The 15,289-nt window shown below is 45.7% G+C and overlaps 1 protein-coding gene and 2 pseudogenes across 1 annotated transcript; all 3 read right to left on the minus strand.

Moving 5' to 3' along the window:
• Window positions 1–1,728, minus strand: LOC101970997 (cyclin-dependent kinase 8 pseudogene; annotated as a pseudogene).
• A 1,455-nt stretch (window positions 1,729–3,183) lies between these two features.
• Window positions 3,184–4,267, minus strand: LOC101967926 (oxytocin-neurophysin 1). Its single transcript, XM_005320533.3, has 3 exons — window positions 4,091–4,267; window positions 3,597–3,798; window positions 3,184–3,507 (listed from the first exon to the last, which is right to left on the minus strand). The coding sequence occupies exons 1-3, from the start codon at window positions 4,208–4,210 to the stop codon at window positions 3,455–3,457; spliced, it is 375 nt and encodes a 124-aa protein (XP_005320590.1). The 5' UTR covers window positions 4,211–4,267; the 3' UTR covers window positions 3,184–3,454.
• Window positions 4,268–7,658: 3,391 nt separating this feature from the next.
• On the minus strand, window positions 7,659–11,462 carry LOC144378070 (small ribosomal subunit protein eS4, X isoform-like; annotated as a pseudogene).
• Between the last annotated feature and the right edge of the window lie 3,827 nt (window positions 11,463–15,289).

Consider the following 15,289-nt stretch of genomic DNA (forward strand, 5'->3'; position numbering starts at 1 on the left):
TTTGTTGAGTTAACATACTGTATGTTTCAAGTACCAGTTAAACTTTGTGTCTGTGTGTACTATTGGTCAGATAATGTTGTTACACTGAAATAAGTCACCACATACAACAACAAATGCTTGTCCCTAGCACATTTCACAGCTTCAACTGCTACAGACTGTCACTGAAAAAAATGCATTGGTCAGTCTGAACCATGTCAAGTAAACTATGGAAGTAGCAAATCCACAACACAAACTGTGCTAGCACTTTCTTTTCAAGTCTAACTCCAAAATAGGTACAACTTGGAAGCCACTACCCCAATCTGTGAAAAGTGGTGGAACTTGGCTACTGGACATTTTGAAGATGTGGTTTGTACAGTACATTCTCATGGCCCATACCAGGTTCCCGCGGAGAGCTGTACAGTCAGTCCTGCAGCATTAGCAACAGTGCATTGACAAGATTCCAACGCAGCTCAGTACCAACGTGTCTGATGTGAGTACTGTGGAGGCTGCTGGGAGGTAGCTGATTATCCCATGCTGCTCTGGGGCTGTGATGTGCTTGGTCCGGGGTTGGGATAGGCAGCATGTGGATTGGAACGCTGATAGTCTGAGGTCATGATTAGTCCACCTGAGGTAGTGGTAGGAGGAACAACTCTCACTTTTTTCAACAGGGGTCCCTGTGTGTGACTGCTGTCTTGGTTCCCTGGGTGGCCAGTTCCATTAGTGTGGTTATTGCCCTGCTGCTGCTGCTGGTTTTTGACTCCTTTGTCATCAGGTTCTTCTTCTGTTAAAAATTCTCGTTTTGGGTAAGGGATTTGACAACCGACAAAAACATCTGATGTAGGAAGTGGGTCTTCTAAGAAATAGGGATCCTGCATAGCCTGTTCTGAGGTAATTCGCTTTATTGGGCCCATGGTAAGCAACTTCTGAAGCAAGTGGAATGCTTTACTATCTGGTTTTACTTTGTGTTTTTCCATATACTTGATAAGACTGCAGTTGGTGTACGTATTTCTTCTGAAATCTTTCATAAATGTTGAATGTTCGGGCATCTTTTTTATATCTTCCCAATCGTTATCAATAGCTTTGGTATAATGTCTTGCTCCAAGAAGTAGTTCTGGGGCTCGGTACCAGAATGTTACAACCACTGGATCCAAATCTGCTAAAGGCTTCAGAGGTGAATTAAATAATCGGGCAAAACCCATATCAGCAATTTTTACTCTTCCTCGCTCAGGACCTTCACCCATAAGTAAAATATTAGCAGGTTTCAAATCCCTGTGCGACTCCCAGTTAGCATGCAGGTAGTGAATTCCATCTAGGATCTGATACAATAGTGACTTCACCATTCCCCGAGGTAACTGAACTGGCTTCTTGTTTGCTTTAGAAGCTCTGTGAAACTTGATTATATGCCAGAGATCATGTTCAGCATAATCAAATAGAAGCCAAACTTTCCGATCAGCATGAGACAGAAACACCTTTTGAAGAGAGATGACATTTGCATGTTTAAGCTCTCGAAGTAATGCTATTTCTCTACATGCCGACATAGAGATCCCAGTTCCTTCTATTTGTTTTAGAGCATAGTCTTTATCATCCTTCCCATCTTTCCTCTTGGCTTTGTAGACGTGACCATAAGTGCCTGGGCCAACTTTGCAGCCCTCGTATTCAAACAGGTCCTCGACCCGCTCCCGCTCGCTGCTCAGCTTCACTTTAAAGTCATAGTCCATTGTCACAGCCTCAGAGGCCGGGGAGCTGGGTCGGGGGTCGGGGGGGGGGGTCGGGGTGGGGACCGGGGAAGCTCGGGCAGCCGCAGTCCCCGGGAACCCGCCCGCTCTACACCCGCCGGCAGCAGGCAGCACCAGCCCGACTGACGCAGCAAGAGCTGGAGGCCAGGGACATCCAGGGGAGCGGCGGGGCAGAGGCCGGCCAGGGGAGGACGGAAAGGCTCCCCCTGCGCGAAGGAGAGCCAAGGGACGAGAGCTGGGGGTGGGGAGCGGGTGTCTCTGCCCTGGTCCCCTCGGGCTCCCAGGGCGCCGGCACCCCTGCAGCGGTGCAGCGGCGGAGCGGCCACGGAGGGCTCTCTTCCTGTCACACACACACTCACTCTTCACCCTCTCACACACACGTGTGCTCACACTCACTCACTCACTCTCCCATACACTCAAACAGAAAGGCAGCACCGCACAACAGCCGCTACCTCCTCACCGATACTCATTCTTAATGGTCTCCACTTAGTCTCATATGGGAGAAAACTACAGAAATTAGATGTTTAATTGTTATTTACTTGACTTTATGAGTTTATTTATTGATATGTTTATTTATTTTCACAGTGTTAGGAACAGAACCCAGAGCTTCCCTCACGTGAGGCAAGCTCTCTATCAGTGAGCTACACTCACCCAGCACTTTGGAGTAGGCTGTGAGCAGGGCCTTCTGAGGTTGTGGCCAGCCTCATGGGCAGGTGAATGAGGCATGTTCTGGGAGAGAGGGATGGCCTTTTATCTGATCCCACAAAGGATCCTTGACCTGGGAATAGGTGGGCAGTATACATAGAAGGGTTCTGTCAGTTTTGCTGCTCTCCTCAACACCTGGTGGTCATTTCTGTGGCTGTGGGTGCTGAGGACTGCAGGTCCTCTGGGTAGTGCTCATCTCTGACAAGTTCTGATACTACACAGGCAGGAGTCAGGCCACTGGGTTGAGACCCAGCTGTGGGGAGAGCAGGGGAGTGTCTTGTGGGTGCCCCAGTCCAGCCTCCCCAGCTCAGCACAGCAGTGGCCTCCTTGGGGTGTGAGAGTCCAGCTCTTTGAAACATGATGGTGGCTCTTCAGCTGTCTCCCCAGAGCCGTTCACTTGGCCATTACAAGCAGGAGTAGGTAGGTAGCTTCTCTCTAAGAGTCTGGGAGTCATTGGATCCCCACTGTCCCTTCCCCATCCCCCGTTCCCCTCTCAGACACTGTCTCTGTGTGCAGATGACTAGATCCTGTCCTTTTAGACTTCCTCAAGTGTGCCCTGCTCCAGTCCCAGCCCCTGCTGGAAGTGGGACGCTGGGTTCTTTTCACTGCTCTGGGGCTGGCCCTATTGGGGTGTTTGAGACCCTCATGGTCTCAGTTGGACCAGCACAGCTGAAATGCAGTCCCAGGAGGGAGCAGTCATTCATTCCCTGATCCCTCCCCTCATTTCTGACACTCAGACGAGAGAAGAATAGGAGAGGAAAGATCTGCTTTCATTTTATTTTATTTATTTTTGCAGTAGAGGGGATTGCACACAGGGCTGCTCCACCACTGAGCTACATCCTCAGCCCCAATCGTTTTTCACTTTAAGACAGGGGCTCCATGGCATCGAACTTGGGATCTTCCTGCCCAGACATCAGTCACTAGGTATACAGGCGAGTGCCACCGCGGTGGTTTTGTTTGATTCTCATTACTTTAGGGGTGCTTTGGAAAGGAAGAGGTGCGGTGGGATATGTTCGAAGTACCACCCCAAGTCATCATTCAGAAAAGTTGGTCTCGGGGTCGCAAGCGGGGTCGGTGCGGCAGCCATCTGCAATGAGAGTTGGTGTCAGTGGCGGCTTTTCCGCATCCCACCCAGCCCGGGTCCCCGGGTCCCCGCGCTGGCCTCCCAGGGCTCACCTGAGCTGCAGCAGAAGCCGGCGGCCGCGCACCGGCCCCCGCTCCCGCAGGGCTTCTGGCCCGACTGGCAGGGCGATGGCAGGTAGTTCTCCTCCTGGCAGCGCAGCGCCTCAGCTGTGCCCACGAAGCAGCCCAGCTCGTCCCCGCAGCAGATGCTGGGCCCGAAGCAGCGCCCTTGGCCACCGGGGCCGCAGGGGAGGCACTGCGGGGAACCGAGAGGGTGAGCGGGAGGGAGTTCGCGGGGAAGGTGGGGACCCCCTGGAGGCCCCGCCCCGCGGGTACTCGGGATTCGGTTGCCAGGACTGAAGCTGGGATCTGGCTCCGCAATGCTGGCCAGATCCAGGGAGCTAGAGGTCCTGGGGCCCGACTGAGCTCTAAGGGCAGCAGTGGAAACCTGCCAAACTCCTTGGGTTCCTAGGTGAGGAAGGGACGGGATCCAGGGGAGAGAGCTGCATGGTGGTGGTCCCTGTGGGCCCTAGGGTCAGGTGGCTCACCTTGCGCACGTCCAGCTCCAGCACGGCCCTCTTGCCTCCCAGGGGGCAGTTCTGGATGTAGCAGGCAGAGGTCAGAGCCAGGAGGCCCAGCAGGCAGCAGGGGAGGCTGAGGCTGGCCATGGTGGAGGCACTCTGGGTAAGGGGATCCACAGCTGGTGGCAGTCTTCTCAGCCTGGCCTTTTTATGCTCAGGCGCTGGACCTGCTTAGCAGCTGTCTAAGAATGCAGTCGCATTACTGGTCACAGCAGGTCACTGTGGGTCAGGCTGTGTGTGCTCAGGGTGGATCCTCTCATTACCAGTCCACCCCCCAGCATCAATGTCACACATTTGCTAATGAATTGAGAGAGGGCCTGAGGTGTCCCAGGGAGGAGGCAGGCTGGGTCAGCCTGGGCCATGAGGGTGGGAAAGGAAGAATTGGATAATGGAGAGTGAGGAGTTCAGCCCAACCTAAAGCTATTTTTCTAGACCTCCAGTACCCGAAAGAGGGTGTGAGGGTGGGGATGGTGGACCCTAGGGCTCCTCCAAGCAGAAACAGCCTCTGGCTAGAATCCCCATCCATACACCTTGGTCCATACACATTCAGTCCTTGACCCCCTAGTAAAGGTCTCCTCTTCCTAAGCCTAAATAACCAGAAAACCTCCCCACCCCAGCACACAGCCACAGCCACTTCCCTGCCCCCAGCACTTGCATGGATGAGATCCCAGCTTTCTCCCACCTCTACCTGCAAATCAACCTTTCCTCCAGCTAGGAGCTGGGCTACAGTCCACCTGTATTGGAATTTACAATATCTGTGACTATGTCACCAACACAGGTGACAGGCAACCTCCCATCATGTTCAGTTACTGCAAAAGTCTCTAAGGATTGTTTAGAATCATGGTCACCTGGAGATTAGGGCATTCTTCTGTCTGCCCCTAGAGTTTGTGATCTAATGGTTTATTAAAGAATCAGATTTAGGACAAAATCAAAATGTGTTGTATCATATTGACACCTGAATATAAATGTAATTGGTTTCTTTTGTAACCCATCATCTTTTGTGTGTATGTGTGTGTGTGTGTGTGTTGATGATCAAATTCATCTTTTGTTTTATATATTTAAAAACTTCTGGAGGCTATCCAAGTGCAGTGGCACACACCTGTAATCTCAGCAGCTCGGGAGGCTGAGGCAGGAGAATAGCGAGTTCAAAGCCAGCCTCAGCAATAGTGAGGTGCTAAGCAACTCAGTGAGATTGTGTCTCTAAATCAAATGGGATATGGTTGAGTGCCCCTGACTTCAATTCCCAGTTACCCCCCACCCCACGCACAAAAAATTTTTTGGAGGCTGATATGGTGGCGCACGCCCGTAATTCCAGTGACTTGGGAGGCAGAAGCAAGAGGACCACAAGTTTGAGGCCAGCCTCAGCAAATTAGTGAGGCCCTAAGCAACTTAGTGAGACCCTTATGTCAAAATAAAAAATAAAAAGGGCTGGGGAGGTCATTCAATGTGCATCATTCCTGGGTTCAAAATCCCCAGGACCAGAAAACAAAGAAACAAACTTTTGGGGAACTGAGAGATAGCTGAGTTCTAGAAAACTTGTGCAACATGTGAGAAGCCCTGGTTTCGTTTGCTAGCACCGTGGGGGGAGTCATTTCCTCCTTTATAAGTTTCATTTTAATGGAGCAGGAAAGGTGTGAAATATCCGAGAGAATAACTGCTTATGGTTGTTCCATCTAGCTGTTTCCCAAAAGGTCACATGTTAAGGCTTGGTCCTCAGGATGCTGTTATTAGGATGTGGTTCGATCTTTATGAGGTGGGACCTAGTGGGAGCACTTTTGGTTGTTGGGTGTATGTCCTTGAAGTGGCTAGTGGGACCTGGCTCCTCATGGCTCTCTCTTGCTTCTCGACCATGAGGTGAGTGGTTTTACTCCACCGTGTACTCCTGGTGCCATATGCTGCTTCCCCATAGACCTGTAAGCAACAGGGATCCTGGCCTGGAACCTCTGAAAGCATAAGCCAAAATAAGTAATTTCCCTTTATAAGTTAATTATCCCTGGTATTTTGGAATGGTGACAAAAACCTAGCAACACAGTTAGGAAACAAAGATCAGCCTTATTTTTCTAGCAATAAGCACATTGCATCAGAGGAACTGGGGTGTGGCTCAAGGGGTAGTGTGCTTGCCTAACATGCACCAAACCCTGGGCTTGATGCCTGCACCCACCCCCTGGTAATTTTTTTTTTTTTTTTTTAAACAGGATTCGCTATATTGCCCAGGCTCGTCTCAGTTCTCTGGGATCAAGAAAGAGATCCTTCTTTCTCAGCCTCCTGCGTAGCCAGGATTTCAGGCATGTGCCACTGCATTATTTTAGCAAATTTAAACAGAAATGCAACTCTCCCCATGATCCGGTTTTAGGATACTTCCACCCCCAAAGAAACTTCCCTCATGCACCAATCTTGTTCCCATTCCCAGACCCAGGAAACCACTGATGTACATTTACCATTTCTAGAAATTCTCCACCAATGGGACCATAAAATACATCATTGTTTATGGCTTGTTTTGTTTTTTAAGAGGTGGGGGGTGGTTCAATGATAGAGCACTTGCTTAGCATGTGTGAGGCCCTGAGTTAAAACCCCAGCACTGCAGTATTTAAAAAAAAAAAAAAAAAAGCAAGAAAGATCACCTCCATCAAAGGGGAAGTGCTGCTGCCTGGTGGTCCCTGAGCACAGACCCTCCCTCTCCAGATGCTGGAGGGAGTTAAGGCTGAGTGGATTGTGAGATGATGCACCAAAGCCTTGGTCTTTGGTCACATGTGTTCAGCCTGTTTAAGATGGATGCTGAAACTTCCTCCTCTATTTCTATACCCCACTGGCAGTGCTGCCATCAGAAATCTCAGAGCTGTGAAGAGGGACGCAGTGCTGGCTCTGGGGTTCCAACTTCACCGAGGCTGTGGATACTGTTCACGTATATGTCTATGTACATCAAGTCCTCCCAGTTGCACACCCTGAATATAGATAATTTTTATTTGTCAATTATACCTCAGTAGCATTCCAGAAAATAAACAGAAAAAAAAAATGTTTCTCATTAATTCTTTTTCTCTGTTATCACCCCATTCATGCTGTTGTTGGTGGGAGAGAGACCCCATGTTGGCTACTGGTATAGAAAACAATCCCTTCCCCAGATGTCTCTGGGCCAAGAGCCATACCTGGGCTTCAACAGGCTGTCCTGCTGTTCTCCAGAGCCACCAGCCTTTGATGGATGGGTGTTTGGTTAGACCAGAGAATCCATTACCCTCCTCTTTTCCTATAAGTTCCTGGATCAAAAGCAATGTGTCAGCCTGAGGCTGTAGCCCAGGGTGGAGTGCTTGCCCAGCTGTGCAAGTTCCTGGGTTCAATACCTAGCCTGGAGGTGGGGAAAAAGCATCTTTGAATGTTGGTGCTGGAAGTAGCTTGCTGGTCCCCAGGGAATAGTGCCCAACTGTGGTATCTGCTATTGGTGGAAAGTGCCAGGTTGGGTTTGATGAGAAGTGTGGTGGAGCCTACGGACAGCCTTGCCACTGTTGAACCCTGGACACAAAGAAAAGACCACTGACTACAATTTAAACCAAATTAAAGCAAGCTTTACTGTGTACACAAGAGAGCTGACCAGTGACCACCTCACTCAGAAGCCGGCCAGAGAACAGCCCTAGTCTAAGGGCAGAGGGGGTTTTACAAAACAAGGTACAAAGGCAGCTGTCTTGGGAACTTTCAGCTAACGGGGTTCTGGCAAGTGTAACAGAAAGGCAGATGGTAGGTGAATGATCTACATGGCTTCATATTTCAAGTAGGGAGTAAATTCAGATTCTAACATCAGAATTTATGAGGCACACTGAGTTTTCAGGGAGGCTTGTTATCTGGTCCAGGAGAGCCAGGCATGGGTGAGTTCAGAGCATGGGCAGAAATTCCAGACAAGCCTAAACATCAGGGTATGATCAGGCCAAATGCAAATCTTAGCGTTTTAGAGTAAAACAGAAATGAACTTTTCATGACCTTGTGACAAGATGGCTACCAATCTTAAAATGGAATTAGGCTGGGTTCATCAGCCACCATGGCCACTTTTTGTAAGGATTCCAGGTGGAGAGTGTTATCAATAAGATATAAAATTTCATGTTATTTTTTATATTGGCGAACAATTTAAGTATGTTTCTAAGTTAATGAGAGCCTAATCTACATAAAGGTTGACATTGTAAAACACAAAAAACATTTTGCTACTTTTCTACAAAAGGTTAAAAGCTCCCCGCCTTTCTTTAATTCATGTTTTAAATGTAATATCATGTGTTAGCTAATATTCATGTGAACTCAACAATATATGTAAACTTTATAAAATGATATTTATGAAACAAAGATCAGCTTCAGAACTAGAACACTTCCCCTAAGATTGGTGAGGAGCTCCACCTTACCAGAGATAAGGCTCCCCTCCCACCTTACTACTTGTCAGAATGACTCCAAACTAGGCCCCTGAGCCTATACCACAGCACCACAAAAAAGCTCAGCACCCAAACATCTTGGGGGCTCTCTCCACCCCATAGAGACGGCCTTTATTGGTCAGCTTTGACAAATAAGCCTTTGTGTGGATCTCTGCCTGGTCTCCGTCTTTCATTTCTCGCTTGCCCATCTCTTGCTTTCTCACTTTCCTTTCAGACAGGGACAGAGAACCTCTGACAGGCAGTCATCTTGTTTACTTGATTAGTGATAGCCACTTCTGCAGTGAGTCTTTCTGCTTAGCTTCCAAGAGGGACATAATTATTCTCCAACTTTAGGTCCATTCTAATGATACTATCTGTGAGTTCCGCTTTCTCAAATATTGAAGTTTGAATATTAGAGAAACACCAAGGCAAGCATATAAAGCAGGTTTTATTTACAAAATGGTGACACAGAATTCTCCTGGGAGAGAGAAGGGGGCCATAGCTGGTATCCCAGTATCCCAAGAAGTGAGAGCATCCTACCCTTTTATACATTTTAGACTTTCTTTGTTCTCCTACCCTCTTCCCCCTTATCTGTCTCCTTCCTGCATAAATGACTAGGCCCAGGAGATGGTGGTGGGATGGCTTGGGGAGAAGCAGGGGGGCTGGAAGGGCCAAGGTGGAGTGGTCAGGGCAGGAAGGGAGCAGCAACCCAGGGGGCCTTAATTAGTAGCTCCCTGCCTGTTCAGGAGGTGCTTCATTAACAACCTTCTGGGAGGGGCACTATAGGCAGGGAATCTTGATAATCAAAGTGCTCTGGAGGCATTAACATTCTAATATGGGGGGGGGGGGTTCCAACTTCCTGGACCCAAACCGGCCTCCATTTTCTCCATCTGACCCGATTACCTATCTACACTGACTGCCTGTCTTTAATTCTTCTTCACTTAAGAGATCCATCCAAGCACTCTTCCATAAACCTCCATGTCATCATCCGCCAATCAAATTCATACTAAGTTCCAAGTCCTTTTTCATCCAGCCAAATCAGTAGCTACTTGTCTGTCCCCAAGGCTTCTCTAGTTCCAGGCAAAGTGGTTGTCATATTATTTGGAGAAGTAGATTCCCTTTCCTTGTCTTTCAGAAACACCCTGAATAAGACAGCTACGCCATAACTATCTGCCATCTGCATATGAGCTGTCTGAAAACTGGGTTCCATTTTTTTCTCTTTGGTCAACTGTGTCCCTGAGGTTTTAAACCTGAGTTAGGGAAGAGGACCCCTGTCTATAAGGCTCATCCACCCCTGCTTTCAGGAGCAGAGTGGTTCCACCTAACATGGTGGCCCATTGTTAGAAGACAATTCTCCATAGTTTTCTCCATGGATTTCTCACATTTCTGCATAATTCATGCCTTCTTGAAAATGGAGATGCCAAGCAAATGGTCTTGGGAATTAGAAGCGGTGTGGCCCCTGGAGGTGTTTAGAGACATATCTTTTTGGAGACACCCTAGAATAGTAAAGATAAAGCTGCCTCCCCTCCCCCATTTTTTTTTCTTCCCCTTTAGGAGATTTGCTTAAATTCCAGAAAATGGATAACCTCTCTTTCCAGTGGTGGAATATATATCAAGAATGCGAGAGGCCCTGGGTTCACTTTCCAGCACTGAAAAAAATTAAAAATTAATTTTCCATATAAGGCAGCAATTCCATCCCTGAGTACATATCCAAAACAATCAGAAGCAGGGTCCTGAAGAATCATCTGTGCCTCCATATTCATAGCATTATTCCCAATAGCCAAAAGGTGGAAGCAACCTAAGTTTACAGTAGTGGATGAACAGAGAAGCATAATGTACTCCGTACATACGATGGAATTCAGCCTGAACTAGGAAGGAAATTCTGACGCATGCCACAACGTGGAGGGACATTGAGGACATCATCCTAAGTGAAATAAGCCAGTCACAAAAGGTCATGATTCCACTTACATGAAGTACATAGAATAGTCAAATTTATAGCAACAGATGTAGAATTCTGACTTCTAGTGACTCTGGGGAGGAGAAAATGGAAATTCAAATGTTGGGATCAAAAGTTATTTGATTTCTTGGGTAGATAGTGGCATTCTGGTTATGTTGGAGGGTCCTTGCTCTGAAAAGATATAAGCTGAAGTATCATGATATCTGCCATTACTTTCTTCAGCAATGGGAGTCAGATTCCTTTTTCTCCGGAAGAGAAATCCATGGTTTGTTGCCTTTGCCAATAACAAAAATGTTGGAGAGCTGAGTGGCAAAGCTGTTGCCATTGGCATCTTTCACATGAAACATGTCAAAAGAGCCAGGGTGTCTCTCTCTGTTGGTAATCACACCGATTCTTCCCAAGTTAGCACCTCCAGTCACCATACACAGGTTACCAGTGTCAAACTTGATGAAATCAGTAACCTTGCCAGTCTCCAAATCAATCTGAATGGTATCATTCACCTTGATTAGGGGATCAGGGTATCGAATGGTTCGAGCATCATGAGTCACCAGATGAGGGATTCCTTTTGTGCCCACAAATATCTTTCTCACTTTGCACAACTTGTACTTGGCCTCCTCAGGTGTAATGCGATGAACAGCAAAACGACCCTTGGTGTCTTAGATCAGACAGAAATTCTCTCCAGTCTTATCAATACTAATGACATCCATAAAACCGGTGGGGTAGGTTATATCGGTTCAGGCTTTGCCATCAATCTTGATGAAGTGCTGCATGCAAATCTTTTTTACTTCCTCTCTTGTCAGGGCATACTTAAGTCTGTTCCTTAGAAAAATGATGAGAGGAAGACATTCTCTCAGCTTGTGGGGACCAGTGGATGGACGAAGAGCAAACACACCAGTCAATTTATCCAGCATCCAATGCTTTGGAGCTGCTACCAGCTTCAGATGCTTCTTGGGACCACAAGCCATGGCTGCTGTAGGCACGGAAAGAGACCCACCTTCTTCCCCCCAGAACTTTTTATTTATTTTATTTTGAGACAGGGTCTTGCAAAGTTGCTTAGGGCCTCACTAAATTGCTGAGGCTGACTTCTAACTTACAATCCTCCTGCCTCAACTTCCTGAGCCACTGGAATTACAGATATGAACCACAGTACCGGGCTCCAGCTAGGTTTCTAACGCCCTTCCTTCATTATTTCGTTTGTTTAAAAAAATAAAGTACTTAATAACACTGGTAGTGAATTGCAGGTGAGAAGGCTGAGGCATAAAGATGTGAAATTATCTCCAACTATAAAGAAAATTGTATAAACAATTGGAGATTACATTGCATTGCTTTTCACTGAATTTGGCAGCTATAGAACAGGAAGGGCAAAATATACTAGAAATGATTCAGGCTCGCAATACCTACATTTTTATTTATATCTACATTCATGTATAGTGCTGTGCTGACCCAGATGGTCACTAGAAAAGTGTGGGGGCTGAGTGAAGTGTTGCTATGTAAATGTCACAATATGTCTACCTTGGACTCAGAAAACTTAATAGTACCGAAGGGGTTATTGTTTTTGTTTTCCAATACAAGAGGTGTGATGGACTCAGATGGGATTGTGTTATGTATCTTCTATCCTTCTTTTTCATCTTCATCTGTGAAAAGTCCCAAAACTAAGTGTTGAAAGAACTTTAGATGTTCTCTAGTCGGTTACATGGCTCTTGGGACCTCAACTAATAATTTGATTGATAGTCAACTGGGAGAAGCAAATGAGTTTAGAAACATAAGGAATCACCTGTAGCCACTGTGCTCATGAAAGAAGTATATGGACCTTCTTCCTTCTGTAAAGACAGTCCAATTTCCCCACTTTTTGAGCATAATTCGCTGGGATTTTCCTTCAGTAGTGTACATAATTCTTCCAATGATCTGCTGGCTTCACCGATACTTTCTTTTTTATATGATATTCTTTTCAGTCATAGACGGACATAATACCTGTATTTTATTTGTTTATTTTTATGTGGTGCCAGGGATGGAACCCAGTGCCTCACGCATGCTAGGCAAGCGCTCTACCACTGAGCCACAACCCCAGCCCCTACACTGGTACTTTCGCAGGCCAATCCATTTACATTTTATTGTTATATTTGAAGTAAAGGTCTTTATATAATAATAATAAACATAATAAACTCAAATTTACCAACTTCACCTTCAGAATTTTAAGAACCCTGTCACTATTTTGATGAGACTGTCCTCTGCTGGAAATAAGGGGAACTGCAGGCAGAACTTGGCCTCTCAGGAATTCATTCCCAATTTGAGTACATTTGGCAGATAATTCTTCTCCTTCCATGATATGAGATTGAGACCACTCTCACAAAAAAAAAAAAAAGAAAAAAAGAGGGGAGTGGCTAGGGGTGTAGCTCAGTGGTATAGTGTGTGAGACCCTGGGTTCAATCCTCAGCACCAAAACAAACAAAACAAGTGCATCTAGTGTGTATTGAACATTTGCATCCTTGTCACCAACTTTAGAGCTTAGCTTTACATAATTTCTCATTTAATTGCCACAACAGTATTATGGGTATATACCAGTATTTTCCTTACCTTACTCTTGAGAAAACTGAGGCAAAGAGCAACTAAGAAATGTTCCCAAAGACACGCCAGTGATAAGTGGACAAGCTGGGATTCAAACCCAAGGAGATGCATCAATCTTGTAATTACAAAGCTATGTAGCCCTTTCTGGTGCTTTCTCTATTTTTTATTTATTCTGTATGGATTTCCAGGTAGAAGAGGTGAGTGGGGCATCATGCAAACACTCTTCCATTTGTCTTGGAGATTTTCTTCCTTTCTTGTCTTCCCTCTTTCTCCCCTTCCTTCTTTCTTCCCTTTGTTCCTTCTTCCTTTTCTCCTCTTTCTTCTGTTTCTCTTCTTCCATTTTTTTTTTTGGCAAAGTCTTGTCAAAGTATATTGGTCTCAAATTTGATTTTACTGTGTTTAAAAAATGTCTGGGGTTATAGCAAAGCTCTGGGTTTGATTTCCAGCACTGAATAAAAAAATTCCCTATAAAACAATTCCACTTTTCCCACAGTTAATTCTACAAATTGTGAGAAACAATTCTTCTAAAAAATTGGTCTGATGCTGGTACTTTTTCTGTAGTTCTCAGCTCCCAGGGAAACTGCAAGCCTGAAACCACATTTCCCAGATTTCTTTACTAGCTGGCTTCTCTTTAGGAGGAACAATAATCTAGGAGACACTGGCAAAATATATTTTTTTAATAAATGACACATAATGATTTTTACATGTTCATGGGGTACAATGTGTATGTGAGACTATTATATCCATCATTTTAAGCATTTATCATTTCCTTGTCATGAGAACATGCCAAATCCTTCTTTAAAACAGAGCATTATTGTTACCTTACTGTGCAAAAGTACCAGCATTTATTTATTTCTGCCATCTAACTGTAATATTGTACTGGTAGACCAACATTTCCTCTTAAAAGATTTTTTTTAATTTAAATTTTAATTTTTTTTAGGGACAGAGGAAGGCAAATCCATTTTCCCATGTCTGGGGCACCTCTGACAGTTACAACAGATGAGGGCCTGGGTTCTGCAAGTGACTATCGTCCAACAACAGCAGCAACGAGTAGCAGCAGTAGCACCCATAGGCTCTGGCTCCGGCAGTAAAGGCAGCTGTGCTGTAGCCATGATTGACATTCAGACCTCAAATTTCAAATTTCCCAAACACAAAATTCTACTCCTAGACCATTTCTCTCCCTTAGTAGCCAGCAATTAAAAAAAAAAAAAAAAGGAAGGTAGAAAGAAAGGAAGAAAGAAAAAAAAGGTACGAAATACAACATAACTTTCCTAGAAGCTTTAACCATGTGTGCATTATTTTATCCCCAATAAGGGGAAATGGCCCAAACACATGGGGAAGATGACTGTGGGTATCGGTGATCCACAGGCTACTGTGCAGTACTGGTGAGGGTTTATGTTGCTCTGAAGCGCTGAGCTTCTGTCACTTTCCCAGTCCCTTTGATGGCACTACAGTGGGATTCTTCCTCACAAGTTCTTGACTTCAAGGGCTTGTAGCCTCTGAAGTTGACCCAGGCAGTGTTTTATTCTTTGACATGGATGTTCACTTTATAATAATTCATTAAGCTTCATATTTATTGTTTATGTACTTACCTGGACTGAGAATATATTTGTTAAAGTACCCAACGAGGGAAGTGCCCACTATCAACCCTAGACTGGTCTGTCTCAGGTTTTTTGGATTGCAATATTGTCTCCCCCCATCCGTCACTGTTGGAGATCCAATCCAGGACCTCCTGAATGTTAGGCAAGCACTCTACCACTCCATAGATTCTTGGGGGATCCCCCCAGCCCTGCAATATTTCTTTGGACAGAAGTCCTGCGTTTGGGAAGGAAAAAAGAATTCCAAAACTCTTCCTGCCAGAATTGTCCTATTTCAGCAGTCAACTGGGCTTATTACCTATGTGTCGGTTTCAGTTCTGTATTTAGAAGTTCAGGGGGACTGTTCCCAAAGATTTCAGAGACTATTGAGCACCTGTGATTGTTTTCCATGCAGAAAATTGAGTACACTGGAAAAAATATGGAGAAGTAACTTCAATTAGACTTAGTGAGGTGTCCTTGATAGAAAAGATTAACAAGGCCCCAGTGCCTGTTAACTCGGCAAACCCATCCTTCTCTTTTCTTGTCTGCCCGCCACTATAAGCTGTTTCACTTCGCTTGGCAGCAGTCTGGCACCCTCACTATTCAGCCTAAGAAATGACCAACTCTGCAAGTTTTCAATCTTATCTTTAAGACCTTGACCACCCATCTATCCCCAGGACTTCAC

This window comes from Ictidomys tridecemlineatus, chromosome 5 (assembly GCF_052094955.1).
Source record: "Ictidomys tridecemlineatus isolate mIctTri1 chromosome 5, mIctTri1.hap1, whole genome shotgun sequence".
NCBI classification, from domain to species: domain Eukaryota; kingdom Metazoa; phylum Chordata; class Mammalia; order Rodentia; family Sciuridae; genus Ictidomys; species Ictidomys tridecemlineatus.

Bases quoted from the DNA above. Each gene is read 5' to 3' on its own strand.
- LOC101967926 (XM_005320533.3), bottom strand. From the start codon at position 4,210: ATGGCCAGCCTCAGCCTCCCCTGCTGCCTGCTGGGCCTCCTGGCTCTG. The intron at 3,799-4,090 runs GTGAGCCACCTG...GGTTCCCCGCAG, and splicing joins TGGAGCTGGACGTGCGCAAG to TGCCTCCCCTGCGGCCCCGG. The intron at 3,508-3,596 runs GTGAGCCCTGGG...CTCTCATTGCAG, and splicing joins CGGCTTCTGCTGCAGCTCAG to ATGGCTGCCGCACCGACCCC.